At 45.5% G+C, this 13,964-nt stretch overlaps 1 protein-coding gene across 6 annotated transcripts in view; it reads left to right on the top strand.

Annotated features, from left to right (window-relative positions):
- Window positions 1-13,964, top strand: part of bicd1a (bicaudal D homolog 1a) — a 284,259-nt gene that overhangs the window by 211,094 nt on the left and 59,201 nt on the right. For all 6 annotated transcript variants that reach the window (XM_038780014.1, XM_038780008.1, XM_038780010.1 and 3 more), the window contains one exon: window positions 1,908-3,017. In XM_038780014.1, coding sequence (XP_038635942.1) covers window positions 1,908-3,017 — 1,110 coding nt within the window. The remainder of the gene's footprint in view (window positions 1-1,907; window positions 3,018-13,964) is intronic.

The raw sequence follows: 13,964 nt of genomic DNA, 5'->3' as shown, positions 1-13,964 counted from the left end.
CTAAAACCTTTGTTGACCTCTACCAACCTCTGCAGCTCCTCACCCATCGAGGTGAACTGGTCGCTATGTTGTGACAATGTCTCCTCCACACCCTTCAACTTCTCTCCTTACTCCCTCACCTCGACCGACCTTTATCGAGGCAATCACCTTCTCCAACCACTCTTTAGGTGAAGCCATCATCTCCCTCCAAAGTTTTGCCAAATGTTTGGCAAACAGTCTTTCAAACTCCACCAACATCACCTCGGTTAGTGTTTCAACCGTGAGGGGAGCGGCCCCTCTCAACGACCCAGCCCCCGCCATCTTTCTTCCTGCAAGACGTAGCAACACTCGCCAATGGACCTTCGCTTGCCCCTTTTTTCTAGGACCTTTCTTCTGGGACTTCGACATTCTCCAAACTCCTTATGACTTCCCACACGAGCTCAAACTACCCCGAGACCAGGCGTAAAAGTCCAAAAACCAGAGACTCTAACAGGAGCTGCCTAATATGTGACCTCCACCTCCTTGTCACCTAGGAAGTCCTGAATTTAGATTTTAAGTACTCACCAAGTACAATGCCTATATTTGTGAAATTATCTCTAATTAGATCTGTTTGAATTTGAGAATGAATATATGGCCCTCATATTCTGGCCACTGGAATGCCTCGCTCAGCTGGTATGTAACATTGTAAGACCATACAGCGTGAAGAAAAGGCCATTCAGCCCATTTTGCCTGTGTCAGCTCTTTGAAAGAGCTGCCCCATCAGTCCCACTACTCTCTGCTATCCTTACAGCCATGCAAGGCTTCACCGTTTCAATTAGATATCCAATTCCCTTTTGAAAGTTATTGTTCAATCTGCTTAAGTCACTCTCTCAAGTGATAATTTTTCTGCTCATAACTGGCAACAATATTTCTCCTCACTTCACCCTGGCTCTTTTGCCAAACACATTAAATCCATGAGCTCTGGTCAGTGGGTAATATATATTAAATACATTTCAAATTTGAAATGAAGATGTAACAGTTGGCCTTTTTGTTTAACCTCCCCGACTTCAGTTATAACCACAATCTTGGAGGACAAACAATTTTTCATGGTGCAGGTGGGCATCGCAGGTTATATTTATTGCTGCAAAATTTAAGACATGGGATTTGCAGTATTCCACCCTTGCTCCTCCCCCTCCATAAAAATTCCAGCCATAGAAAAATGACTAGTCTGAAACGCTGCTTTAAATGGCAGAAGAAGGGGGTTGCTTGTAAATGGATAAAGCTGCCACAAAGCAGTTGTCTTCTCATCAGTGTGGGCCCTGGCCCAAGTGGTAGTAGAAGTACTAGAATAGTAATTGGACCATCCAGGGACCTCATCTCTGACTGGATTTACACGCTCTTCTCCTTCACAGTGATCTTTACTGACATGCCGATTCAGTGAATTTAGTTATCTTGTTACACTACTGAAGGATTTCACAGAATCAAACAAAAATGATTGCAGTTGCCTGAAAGGTTTTTTGAAAGGCTCTTTGTCAATAAGCAACAGGTAGCAATGTGCAACCGACTTTGTCCAAGTCATCTCCTGAATTCAATGGATGATGGATGGCGAATAACGACATTCCGGTGCCTGTTCGGGGAGCTGACAAGGGAATTGAACCCGCGCTGCTGGCCTTATTCTGCATTTCGATATGTCAGGGGTGTAAGATCATTGAAAAGAGACATGAACAAGAGAAAAGGATGAGTATAGGTCATTGAGTAAAAGTATTCACTCGTCCAAAGAAAGGTGCAAATTGGAAGTAAGAAATATTGGAAATAAATCAAGGTATCTTCTGAAGTCAGGTTATTGATATCTTACCTGCAGAATTGTGTTTTTTGCATTAGAGGTGTGTTTGCCTGAAATGCTGAGCGTAAAATAACACCCACAATTTATTATTTCACCTTTACTGCAGGTAGAACGAGAAAAAGCCATCCTCTTGGTCAATCTTCAGGAATCCCAGTCACAGCTGGAACATACCAAGGGTGCACTTACTGAGCAACACGAACGAGTTCATAGTCTCACGGAGCATGTCAATGCAATGAGGAGACTTCAGGTTAATAAGGAGTTAAAGACCAACCTGGATAATGAGAAAGGGCGGGAATCTGGGGAAGAAACCCATGATTATGAGGTGGACATAAATGGACTGGAAATTCTTGAATGCAAGTACAAAGTAGCAATCACTGAGGTAATCGACCTCAAAGCCGAGCTCAAATGCTTGAAAGAAAAATACAACAAATGTGTGGAGACATACACGGAGGAAAAAACAAAGTATGAAAACCGTGTGCAAGAGCTGGATCAGCAGGTGAGCTGTCTGGAGAAAATGAACAAAGAATATAATGAAAAAATAACACATTTTGAAACAGAAGTTAAGACACTGACAGACATGGCAAACGAGGGGCATAATACTCTCAATACAGCCCAGGATGAACTGGTAACTTTTAGTGAGGAACTTGCACAGCTATATCACCATGTTTGCTTGTGTAATAACGAAACCCCTAACAGGGTCATGCTGGACTATTACAGGCAAAGCAGGGTCACCCGCAGCGGAAGCCTAAAAGGACCAGATGATCCAAGGGGAATTTTGTCCCCGCGACTTGCCCGACGGGGCATGGCCTCACCAGTAGACTCGAGAAATTCACCAGACCATTCTTCAAAGGACAAAACGGAGGCTGGTAAAGAAAATGCACAACAGAGTCCAACAAGAATGGTCAGCACCACCGTCACACCTATAATAACTGCTCCTCCCTCAACCCCTGTCTCCGACACGAATGACATCAGAAAGGAGCCCATGAATATCTACAACCTGAATGCCATCATAAGGGATCAGATAAAACATCTGCAGAAGGCAGTAGACCGATCTCTGCAGTTATCACGACAACGGGCAGCTGCACGGGAGTTGGCGCCAATGATTGATAAGGACAAAGAGGTTCTGATGGAAGAGATCCTGAAACTGAAATCGCTGCTGAGTACAAAACGGGAGCAGATTGCAACTTTACGGACAGTTCTGAAGGCCAATAAGCAGGTAGGGTCAGGCATGAAAAACTGGCATGTTCTGAAGTACCCCTATGCTTGCTTTGGCTGTTTTGTATTCACTTTTATTTTCCAATTAAGGGGCAATTTAGCATGGCCAATCCACCTACCCTGCACATCTTTGGGTTGGGGCACACAGGGAGAATGTGCAAACTCCACACGGACAGTGACCCGGGCCGGGATCGAACCCGGGTCCTCGGCTCTGCGAGGCAGCAGTGCTAACCACTGCGCCACCATGCCGTCCTGTCTGTTTTGTATTCACATGCAGTCTTCTTGGGTGAATCCTGATTAAATCCAAAGGGAGAGTGATGTAAGTTCTAGAAAGGATGCTGAAGCTAATCAAATAACTGCACAGCAGAGTTTCATATCAACACTGAGAAAATTGGAGTCTATTATTACGATAAATTATAAACTCAGAGACAAAATGAAATGAAGATGAAATGAAAATCGCTTATCATCACAAGTAGGCTTCAAATTAAGTTACTGTGAAAAGCCCTGAGTCGCCACATTCCAGCGCCTGTTCGGGGAGGCTGGTATGGGAATTGAACCGTGCTGCTGGTCTGCTTGAAAAGCCAGCTATTTAGCCCTGTGCTAAACCAGCCCCTATTCAATATGAGTTTGTGAAAGGCATGCCACATTTAACAAAACCTACAGTGTTCTTTGACAGAGTCACAACTCTGGCGAATGGAGCCCTATCAATGGATATCATGCATGGATTTTTAACAAGTGTTTTACCTAAACTACAGTGTGTCTTTTACCCATATACGATGGACAAATGACCACAAGTTTGTTTGATACAATAAAACACTTTATTTCACACACACAATAGTTCGTATTAATCAATCACACAACATGCACATTGAACTCTAAGCTAATACACACAAGAAATACCGTAATTTAACTCCCAGGTGACTGGCAAGTACAGAACAGATATGGCCTTATCTGGAATCCGTGGTCTGGCAGTGCTGGATGTCTGTCGCTGGTCATCTGTGTCCTCGGCTCTGGTCCCTCTGGCGATGGTGAGGATGGTCTTCCTCTTGACTGGTGATGGGGTCACCATTGCTGTTGGCTGTCGAAAACTGCAGTCGAGAGAGCGAGTGGTGGGCTGCAAAGCACCATTTATCCTTGACTGCTTTTGGGCGGTGCCAGGTGGATGTCCAGTCCATCGATCAGGGCTTGATACCTTGATGAATCCTAACCAATTAAGAGTTGCCACGTTGATGACGGGGCGGGTCCCGGTCGGCCATGACCGTTAGTGTCCGAGGTACTTAGGCCTTCCCAAATAAGGAAAACAGATGCCACCAAGTCTGCCACTTATTTTCAGTTTCCGCCTGGAGCCCATTGTCCCGGGATGGTCTGTCAACAGCCTTTTTCCTGTGTTACTTTTGCACAGCCTGGGCTGCAGCTTTTTCGTGTATCTGCAAGCTGCAGGCTGTCTGTGTTCGACTTCGACCGTTTTTCTCATTGATCTTTGCGGGTGGCCATTTTAGGTGGCCACACCAGCATATCAGTCGGAGCTACGTACAGAAGTAAGTGGTGTCCTGGAGTGACTGGTATCAGGGATCTAATTATTCTGTCCAAATTTAAATAACCTCCATTTTCCAAGTTTGACCCAAACTTTCAAAACCCAGGAGAAAGACTGAGCAATCTTGGCCCAAGTCTGAGGCGACGTTTTCTCCAACGATGACTGATTCTGCCGTTGGCCTTCAGTTGAATTTTCCACTTAATAATAATAATCTTTTATTGTCACAAGTATGAAGTTACTGTGAAAACCCCCCTAGTCGCCACATTACGGCACCTGTTTGGGTAAGCTGGTACGAGAATTGTACCCGCGCTGCTGGCCTTGTTCTGCCAGGGTGGCAGTGCCAATATGTCCAGAGGCATCAGGGTACCACCCTGCCCAGGGCCTGACCACCCAGGGGCTTTCTGCAATCTCCAATGGCTCGGGATTGTAGTGCTGCTCAACCTTACACAAAATGTCCGACAGCAGTGTGACTTTTAATTTACAAGGGCGAACAAATTCTAAATGACACTTCCTGGAGAACAAATGGGCAAATCACTAAACATGGGGATGCAATTTAATAAGGCCATTTTAAAAAAGACTTAAAGAAAGCCCTGAAAAAGAGCAATATGAACTTGAAATTTCAACTCTGGCGCAATTTAATTTAAAAAAGAGTCCTGTTTTGGGTGTGTATCGTGGGGTGTTTCTCCGCACCTGCAGCTCCAAGAACGATCCCGCTATCAAACAGGAATCTGCCTTATTTTTGGCATTTGCGGGGAACGCCCAGCCGAGGCTGCATTTCCCTCATTCTGGGGTGGGGGTAAGCTCCTTAATAATAATAATCATCATAGCTTATTGTCACAAGTACTGTGAAAGGTACTGTGAAAAGCCCCTGGTCGCCACATTCCGGCGCCTGTTCGGGGAGGCTGGTACGGGAATTGAACCCGCGCTGCTGGTCTTGTCCTACATTACAAGCCAGCTGTTTAGCCCATTGTGCTAAACCAGTCACTATTTCAGAGGTCTGTTGGGAGATCTCATATTTAGGGGCTTTGGGGGGTCTCTTATTTTGGGAGTCTGTGGGGGTGTCTCCTTATTTAAGGGGTCTCTGTGAGGGGGGGTTGTCAGGTCACCCCTGTACTTGGAGGAAGGGGGGAGACTCAGAAAATCTGGGGGTGGGAGGCTGAATTGCATTCTGGGGGACTGAATTGCGATATGGGGGGAGAGGCGGTGCCTATTGCGGGAACTCATTCAGGCCGCCAGCTCAAAATGACGGCTCGATAGCGGATTTCCCTCGGGAATCCCTCACAATCCTCGCCATGCATAAATTTGCATACCAAAGGATTGGGAATCGCCTCCGGGCAGCATGGTAGCACAGTGGTTAGCAGTGATGTTTCGCAACGCCAGGGTCCCACGTTCGATTCCCAGCTTGGGCCACTGTCTGTGCGGAGTCTGCTCGTTCTCCCTGTATCTTCATTGCTTTCCTCCAGGTGCTCCGGTGTCCTCCCACAAATCCTGAAAGACGTGCTGTTAGGTGAATTGGACATTCTGAATTCTCCCTCCGTGTATCCGAACAGGCGCTGGAATGTGGCGAGTAGGCAATTTTCACAGTAATTTCATTGCAGTGTTAATGTAGCCCCCTTGTGACAATAATAACGATTATAATAAAGATTATATTATTTGCGCCCCTTTCAGCTCTGATGGGAGGACATACTCTCCCTTGGAAGAATATGAGGATGCGATACAGGCACTCTTGAGAATTTGTTCGAAATGTAATATATTGCGATATTCTAAATGTTTATGTTTTACTGAAACTGTTACATTTGGCATTGAAAGCAAAGATGGCATTGCAGCTAAATGCAGAATGGAAATGAGGCCCGCCTTTCAATATTTGCTGCGCCTCCCATGGAGAGTCAAAGAAGAAAGAACAGTAAAGCACAGGAAGAGGCCCTTCGACCCTCCAAGCCTGCATTGATATGATGCCCTAAACTAAACCTTCTACACTTCCGGGGTCCCTATCACTCTATTCCCAGCCTATTCATGTATTTGTTATCATATCTGCTTCCATCACCTCCCCCGCCAGCGAGTTCCAGGCACTCACCACCCTCTGTGTAAAAAAAAAACTTCCCTCACACATCTCTAAACATTGCCCCTTGCACCTTCAACCAATGTCCACTTTAATTGACTTTTACACCCTGGGGAAAAAGCTTCTGACTGACCACTCTGTCCAGGCCCCTCATCATTTTGTAAGGATGTGGAAGCATTGGAAAGGGTGCAGAGGAGATTTACCAGGATGTTGCCTGGTATGGAGGGAAGATCTTATGAGGAAAGGCTGAGGGACTTGAGGCTGTTTTCGTTAGAGAGAAGAAGGTTAAGAGGTGACTTAATAGAGGCATACAAGATGATCAGAAGATTAGATAGGGTGGACAGTGAGAGCCTTTTTCCTTGGTTAGTGATGGCTAGCATGAGGGGACATAGCTTTAAATTGAGGGGAGATAGGTATAGGATAGATGTCAGAGGTAGGTTCATTACTCAGAGAGTAGTAAGGGTGTGAAATGCCCTGCCTGCAACAGTAGTGGACTCGCCAACATTAAGGGATTTAAATGGTCATTGGATAAACATATGGATGATAATGGAATAGTGTAGATGGGCTTTAGATTGGTTTCACAGGTCGGCGCAACTTCGAGGGCCGAAGGGCCTGTACTGCACTGTAATGTTCTATGTTCTATGTTCTAAACTCCATCTGCCATTTCTTCCCACAACTCTCTAACTGCCCAGGGGCAGCAGGGTAGCATGGTGGTTAGCATAAATGCTTCACAGCTCCAGGGTCCCAGGTTCGATTCCCGGCTGGGTCACTGTCTGTGTGGAGTCTGCACGTCCTCCCCCTGTGTGCGTGGGTTTCCTCCTGGTGCTCCGGTTTCCTCCCGCAGTCCAAAGATGTGCGGGTTAGGTGGATTGGCCATGCTAAATTGCCCGTAGTGTCCTAATAAAAGTAAGGTTAAGGGGGGGGTTGTTAGGTTACGGGTATAGGGTGGATATGTGGGTTTGAGTAGGGTGATCATGGCTCGGCACAACATTGAGGGCCGAAGGGCCTGTTCTGTGCTGTACTGTTCTATGTTCTATGATCTATATCCTGCTGTATCCTCTGACAATCCTCATCACTATCTGCAACTCCACCAACCTTTGTGTCGTCCGCAAACTTACTAATCAGACCAGTTACATTTTCCTCCAAATCCTTTGTATATACTGCAAACAGCAAAGGTCCCAGCACTGATCCCTGCGGAACACCACTAGTCACAACCCTCCAATCAGTAAAGCACCCTTCCATTGCTACTCTCTGTCTTCTATGACTGAACCAGTTCTGTATCCATCGTGCCAGCTCACCTCTGATCCCATGTGACTTCATATGGGTTTCAGTCTGCCATGAGTGCCTTTGTCAAAGGCTTTTCTAAAGTCCATGAATTGAATATCCACTGCCCTTCCTTCATCAATCACCTTCGTCACTCACTCAAAACATTTGATTAATTTCATGAGACACGACCTCCTCTTCACAAAACTATGCTGCCTCTCGCTATTAAGCCCATTTCTTTCCAAAAGGAAATCCTGTCCTGAAGAATCCTCTGCAATAATTTCCCTACCACTGACGTAAGGCTCACCAGCCTGTAATTTCCTGGATTATTTTTGCTCTGCTTCTTAAACAAAGAAACATCACCTGGGACCTAACCTGTTACCAATGAGGATCAAAGATTTCTGTCAAGGCCCAGCAATTTCCTCCGTTGCCTCCCTCAGTATTCTGGGGTAGGTCCCATCAGGCCCTGTGGACTTACCTAACTTAATGTTTTTCAAGACGCCCAATACCACCTTGTATTTGACATGACCTAGACTATCTACACACCCTTCCCTAGACTCATCATCCACCAAGTCCTTCAAAGAACAAAGAACAATACAGCATAGGAACAGGCCCTTCGGCCCTCCAAGCCTGTACCGGTCATGATACCAACTTTTGCCAAACACTCAGCACTCCCTTGTGCCTTATGCCTCTATACCCATCTTATCCATATGTTTGTCAAGATGCCTTTTGAACACCGTTAATGAATCTGCTTCCACAATTTCCCCTGGCAACGCGTTCCAGGCACTCACCACCCTCTGCGTAAAAAACCTGCCTCGCACATCTCCTCCAAACGTTGCCCCACAGACCTTAAGCCTATGCCACCTGGTGACTGAACCCTCCACCCTGGGAAAGAGTGCCTGCCCATCCACTCTATCCATGTCCCTCATAATCTTGTAGACCTACATCAGGTCACCCCTCACCCTCCATCTTTCTAATGAAAACAATCCGAGTCCATTTAGCCTCTCCACATAACCAACACCCTCCAGACCAGGCAACATCCTGGTAAATCTCCTCTGCACCCTCTCCAAAGCCACCACATCCTTCTGGTAGTGTGGAGACCAGAATTGTGTGCAATATTCTAAGTGCGATCTTGCCAAGGTTCTATACAACTGCAGCATGACTTGCCAGGTGTTATACTCGATGCCGCATTCAATAAAGGCAAGCATTCTGTGTGCTTTCTTGACTACCTTCTCCACTTGTGTTGACACGTTCAAAGATCTGTGGACCTGCATGCAAATCTCTCTGGCTTTCTATATTCCTAAGAGTTTTGCCATTTACGGTATATTTCCCCTCTATGTTAGACCTACCAAAATGCATTACTTCACATTTGTCCGGATTAAACTCCATTTGCCATTTATCTGCCCAAGTCTCCAACCTTTCTATGTCTCGCTGTACCCTCTGACAATCCTCAACACTATCTGCCACTCCACCAACCTTGGTGTCATCCGCAAACTTACTAATCAGACCAGCTACATTTTCCTCCAAATCGTTTATGTGTACTACAAACAACAGAGGCCCAAGCAGAGACCCCTGTGGAACACCACCAGCCACAACCTTCTGTTCAGAAAAACATCCTTTGCCTTCTGTGACTGAGCCAGTTCTGTATCCATCTTATCACCTCACCTCTGATCTCGTGTGACTTCACCTTTTGTACTAGTCTGCATGAAGCACCTTGTGAAAGGCTTCACTAAAATCCATGTAAACAACATCCACCGCCCTGCCCTTATCAATCATCTTTGTCACCTCCTCAAAATACGCAAGCAAGTTAGTGAGGCACGACCTCCCCTTCACAAAACCATGCTGTCTATTGCTAATTAGTCCATTTGCTCCCAAATGGGTATAAATCCTGTCGCTGAGAATTCTCTCCAATAATTTACCTACTGCAGACGTGAGGCTCACCGGCCTATAATTTCCAGGATTATCCCTACTACCTTTCTGAAACATCGGTAACACAATAGCTATTCTCAGTCCTCTGGGCTCTCACCTGTAGCCAATGAGGATACAAAGAAGCGAGTCAACAACATGATCCAGACTTTCACACACCCGACCCAAGAATCATCTTCCATCATCTTCCACAAAGTTCCTTTCTTTGGTGAACACCGATGCAAAGTACTCATTTAGTACCAAACCCATTTCCTCTGATTCCACACATAGAATCCCTCCTTTATTATGGAGTGTTCTAACCCTTCCTCTGGCTACCCTCTTGCTCTTTATATATGTATAAAAAGACTTGGAATTTTCCTTAATCCTGCTTGCCAATGACTTTTCATGACCCCTTTTAGCCCTCCTGACTCCTTACTTAAGTTCCTTTCTACTTTCTTTATATTCCTCAACGGCTTTGTCTATTCCCAGTCTTCAAGCCCTTATGAATGCTTCCTTTTCTTTTCGACTAGGCTCACAATATCCCTCGTTATCCAAGATTCCCGAAACTTGCTGTACTTATCCTTTTTCCTCACAGAAACATGCCGGTTCTGAATTCTTATCAACTGACGTTTGAAAGCCTCCCACATGTCAGATGTTGATTTATCCTCAAAAAGCTGCCCCCAATCTAAATTCTTCAATTCATGCTGAATATTGTTATAATTAGCCTTCCCCAATTTAGCACCTTCACCCGAGGACTACTCTTATCCTTATCCACAAGTACCTTAAAGCTTACTGAATTATGGCACTGTTCCCGAAATGCTCCCCTACTAAAACTTCGACCACCTGGCTGGGCTCATTCCCCAACACCAGATCCTGTACAGCCCGTCCCCTAGTTGGACTATCCACATATTGTTTCAAGAAGCCCTCCTGGGTACTCCTTACAAATTCTGCCCCATCCAAGCCCCTGGCACTGTGAGTCCCAGTTAATATAGGGAAAGTTAAAATACCAACCACAAAACCCTGTTGCTTTTACATCTTTCCAAAATATGCCTACATATCTGCCGCTGGCTGATGGGGGGGCCTGGAGTAAACTCCCAACATTGTGACTGTATCCTTCCTATTCCTGAGCTCTACCCATATTACCTCGCTCCATGAGCCCACTGAGGTGTCCTCGCACAGTACAGTAAGAAGTCTTACAACACCAGGTTAAAGTCCAACAGGTTTGTTTCAAACACGAGCTTTCGGAGCACGGCTCCTTCCTCAGGTGAAGCATGGGCCACCTATCAAGGACTGATGGGGACTAGCGGATAAGGTCAGTAAGACTGAGAGGAAGAGCAGACAAGGAGATATTGCTGAACACAGCGGGGCTGGTGGTCTGAAGTGTATTTGTTTCAATGCGTGAGGAAGGAGCCGTGCTCCGAAAGCTCGTGTTTGAAACAAACCTGTTGGACTTTAACCTGGTGTTGTAAGACTTCTTACTGTGCTCACCCCAGTCCAACGCCGGCATCTCCACATCCTCGCACAGTACAGCTGTGATATTATCCTTAACCAGTAATGCAACTCTCTCACCCCTTTTACCCCACCTGAAGCTTCTAAACCTTGGAATATTTAGCTGCCAATCTTGACCTTCCCTCAACCAAGTCATCATAGCAACAACATCATAGTTCTAAGTACTAATTCAAGCTCTAAGTTTATCTGCCTTACCTGTTATACTTCACGCATTGAAACAAATACACTTCAGACCACCAGCCCCGCTGTGTTCAGCAATATCTCCTTGTCTGCTCTTCCTCTCGGTCTTACTGACCTTATTCGCTAGTCCCCCATCAGTCCTCGATAGGTGGCCCATGCTTCCAGCCAGGAAAATCAAAATTCCCCCTTTTGGGGATAATTTTGCACCCATGTTTGCTGTGAGTGCAAACGGCAATGTGAAAATTGGAAAATGAGATTCTTGTCGGTGAGGTCTTGTTTTCCAGGTTTTCCCTGTCCCTTGCTGGTGATGTCACGAGGGCAGGAATCTCATTTTGTTACATTTCAATAAATTATAAGATAATGAAAGGGCTTTTCTGCCAAATGTCCCCCCCCCCCCCTCCCCATTTAGTATTCCCTCCCTCGCTGACGTTTACAACAAGTATTTAAAAATGTGAAGCATTCGAAGGGAACCCACTGGGGGTGAAAGGGACAAGCTTGGAGAGTGCCCTGGCACTGTTTCCGGTACTGCCCCCTGGCATGGCAGTGCCAAGGGGCCACCTCTGGAGAGCTCATTTTCAGGGGTCTCGGGGGTTCCTCTGATGTGAGGGGGGGGGGGCAGGGGGAGTTCCCATTATCCTTGGGAGGTGGGTTTGACCCAGTGTAAGTCCATAGCAATGGGGGAGTTACCCCAGTGCTTATGGAGAGGGGTTGCCCCTGTGCTTGTGTAGATGAGGGGGGTTCCCCCCAAGCTTGGGGAGGGGGGGAATTTCTTTAGCGCAGATCAGGGCACCCTCGCCCTGATTTCTGTGGAGCTGGTGTTTCCAGCTTTATCAGGCCCTGCCAAATTGACAGCGTCAGATGGCTGCAACATTCTTTTACTCTTAGTGCTGCATTATCTGTTGCGGAAAGCTGGCTGTGCAGCGGGAACTGCACGCTGCTTTTGTCGACGAAGCCAGCATGAATATTGGAAAATATCACCCTTTATCTCTAGGCCTAAATGCTGAGATCCAGTTTAAACCAGCACCTAAAGAATCTGCCTGTCATGCTGCAGCATTCATAGAAAACAGTGCCTTGAAAAGTTACATCATGCTGCAGATACTAGTTGGCAATTTGACAATTGTAGCCGTGTTTACTGCTTAGAGAATCAACAGGCAACTACTCACAGGGCCTGGCGACAATTACATAACTAATGTTTGATATTGATTTTTAAATAGCTGTCCTACTTCATTATTTATTTTTAAACGTTATTCCACTGTACCCTTACTCCTTCCAACAATGCAACTTTTTTATTTTATCTTTAAAAAGCTGAGGAACCAACTCCCTAATCCCAGCCAGCATTCTTTACCTCTGGGTCAAGTAGCTGGAGGTGATGTTAAGAAATTGATAGTTTCAAGAGAAAAGTGGGTAAAATTGATGTGCTGACCAAATTTCCCATTAAGTCAAGGTTTGTGATATGTCAGACATATTGCCCTCTGAGACTTACCACTGGTAGCTTCGTATCGCAGTTTTCATAATGTTTTGTCTCATGGGCTGACGTCGTCTACAAGCTCTGCCCTGAGGAATTGGCTCTCATTTTGTGACAGGAACCCATATAGGCCCTGTCTAATTTGGAAATCATCTGTAAGCTGGCGGTGAAACACCAATGAGTAATCTAAAGCAAAATACTGTGAATGCAGGAAATCGGAAACAGTAACGGAAAATGCTGGAAATACTCAGTAGATCTGTCATCCGTGGAGAGAGAAACAGAGTTGACATCTCATGTTTGTGACCATCAATTTGAACTCAAGAACCAATAAGTAATGGCTCGTCAATGACATTATTACAGCATTTTGTTAATTACCAAAGCCTCCTGTGGAATTAATTGGAATATTGGGAGTGAAGCTTCATTATTGATACTTCCCACATATTGTCCGCCTTAAGCCGAAAGTAATGAGAATCCAATTTGCATTTAAATTATGCTTTGCAGTGCTGGCCAGATATTGATTCTTGAGATGATGTGGCCCTGCACTCTCAGCAGGGAGATGCAAAGAGGAGATAAATAATGTAACTTGTATTAACTGAGCCAGCCTTGGATGTAGTTAGAATGGGGCTGAACTGTAATGTCCCCACTATTGACTAATCTGCTCGTACTTGTTGTCAAGAATGCCATGGAGGGTGTGAGCTACCTGTGATTGTGGAACTATATCTAATGTCAGTCAATGCTATCGGGAGAGATAGGGGAACTAAAATATGTTAATCAATACATCCAGGGACGATACCTCGAGTTTTGCTGGACTCACAGCATTTGATGAAATTGAGGATTTTAATTTGGAGAGATCAAGATAACGGACTGGGAATGTCAAAGTTTTCCGAGCTCGACTTTGTTTGTCAAAGGATGCTTGAAACAATTAGTGATGAAATGCTTTTGGGAGCTGTGCCCTGGTTAATAATACTGATAAAACTAGTGGCAGAAGAATGGAGCATAAAGACTAGTAAATACCCAGGTCTTGGCTGATTGG

Source organism: Scyliorhinus canicula, chromosome 20 (assembly GCF_902713615.1).
Source record: "Scyliorhinus canicula chromosome 20, sScyCan1.1, whole genome shotgun sequence".
In the NCBI taxonomy this organism is placed as follows: Eukaryota; Metazoa; Chordata; class Chondrichthyes; order Carcharhiniformes; family Scyliorhinidae; genus Scyliorhinus; species Scyliorhinus canicula.
This window is presented reverse-complemented; position numbering and strand designations above follow the sequence as displayed.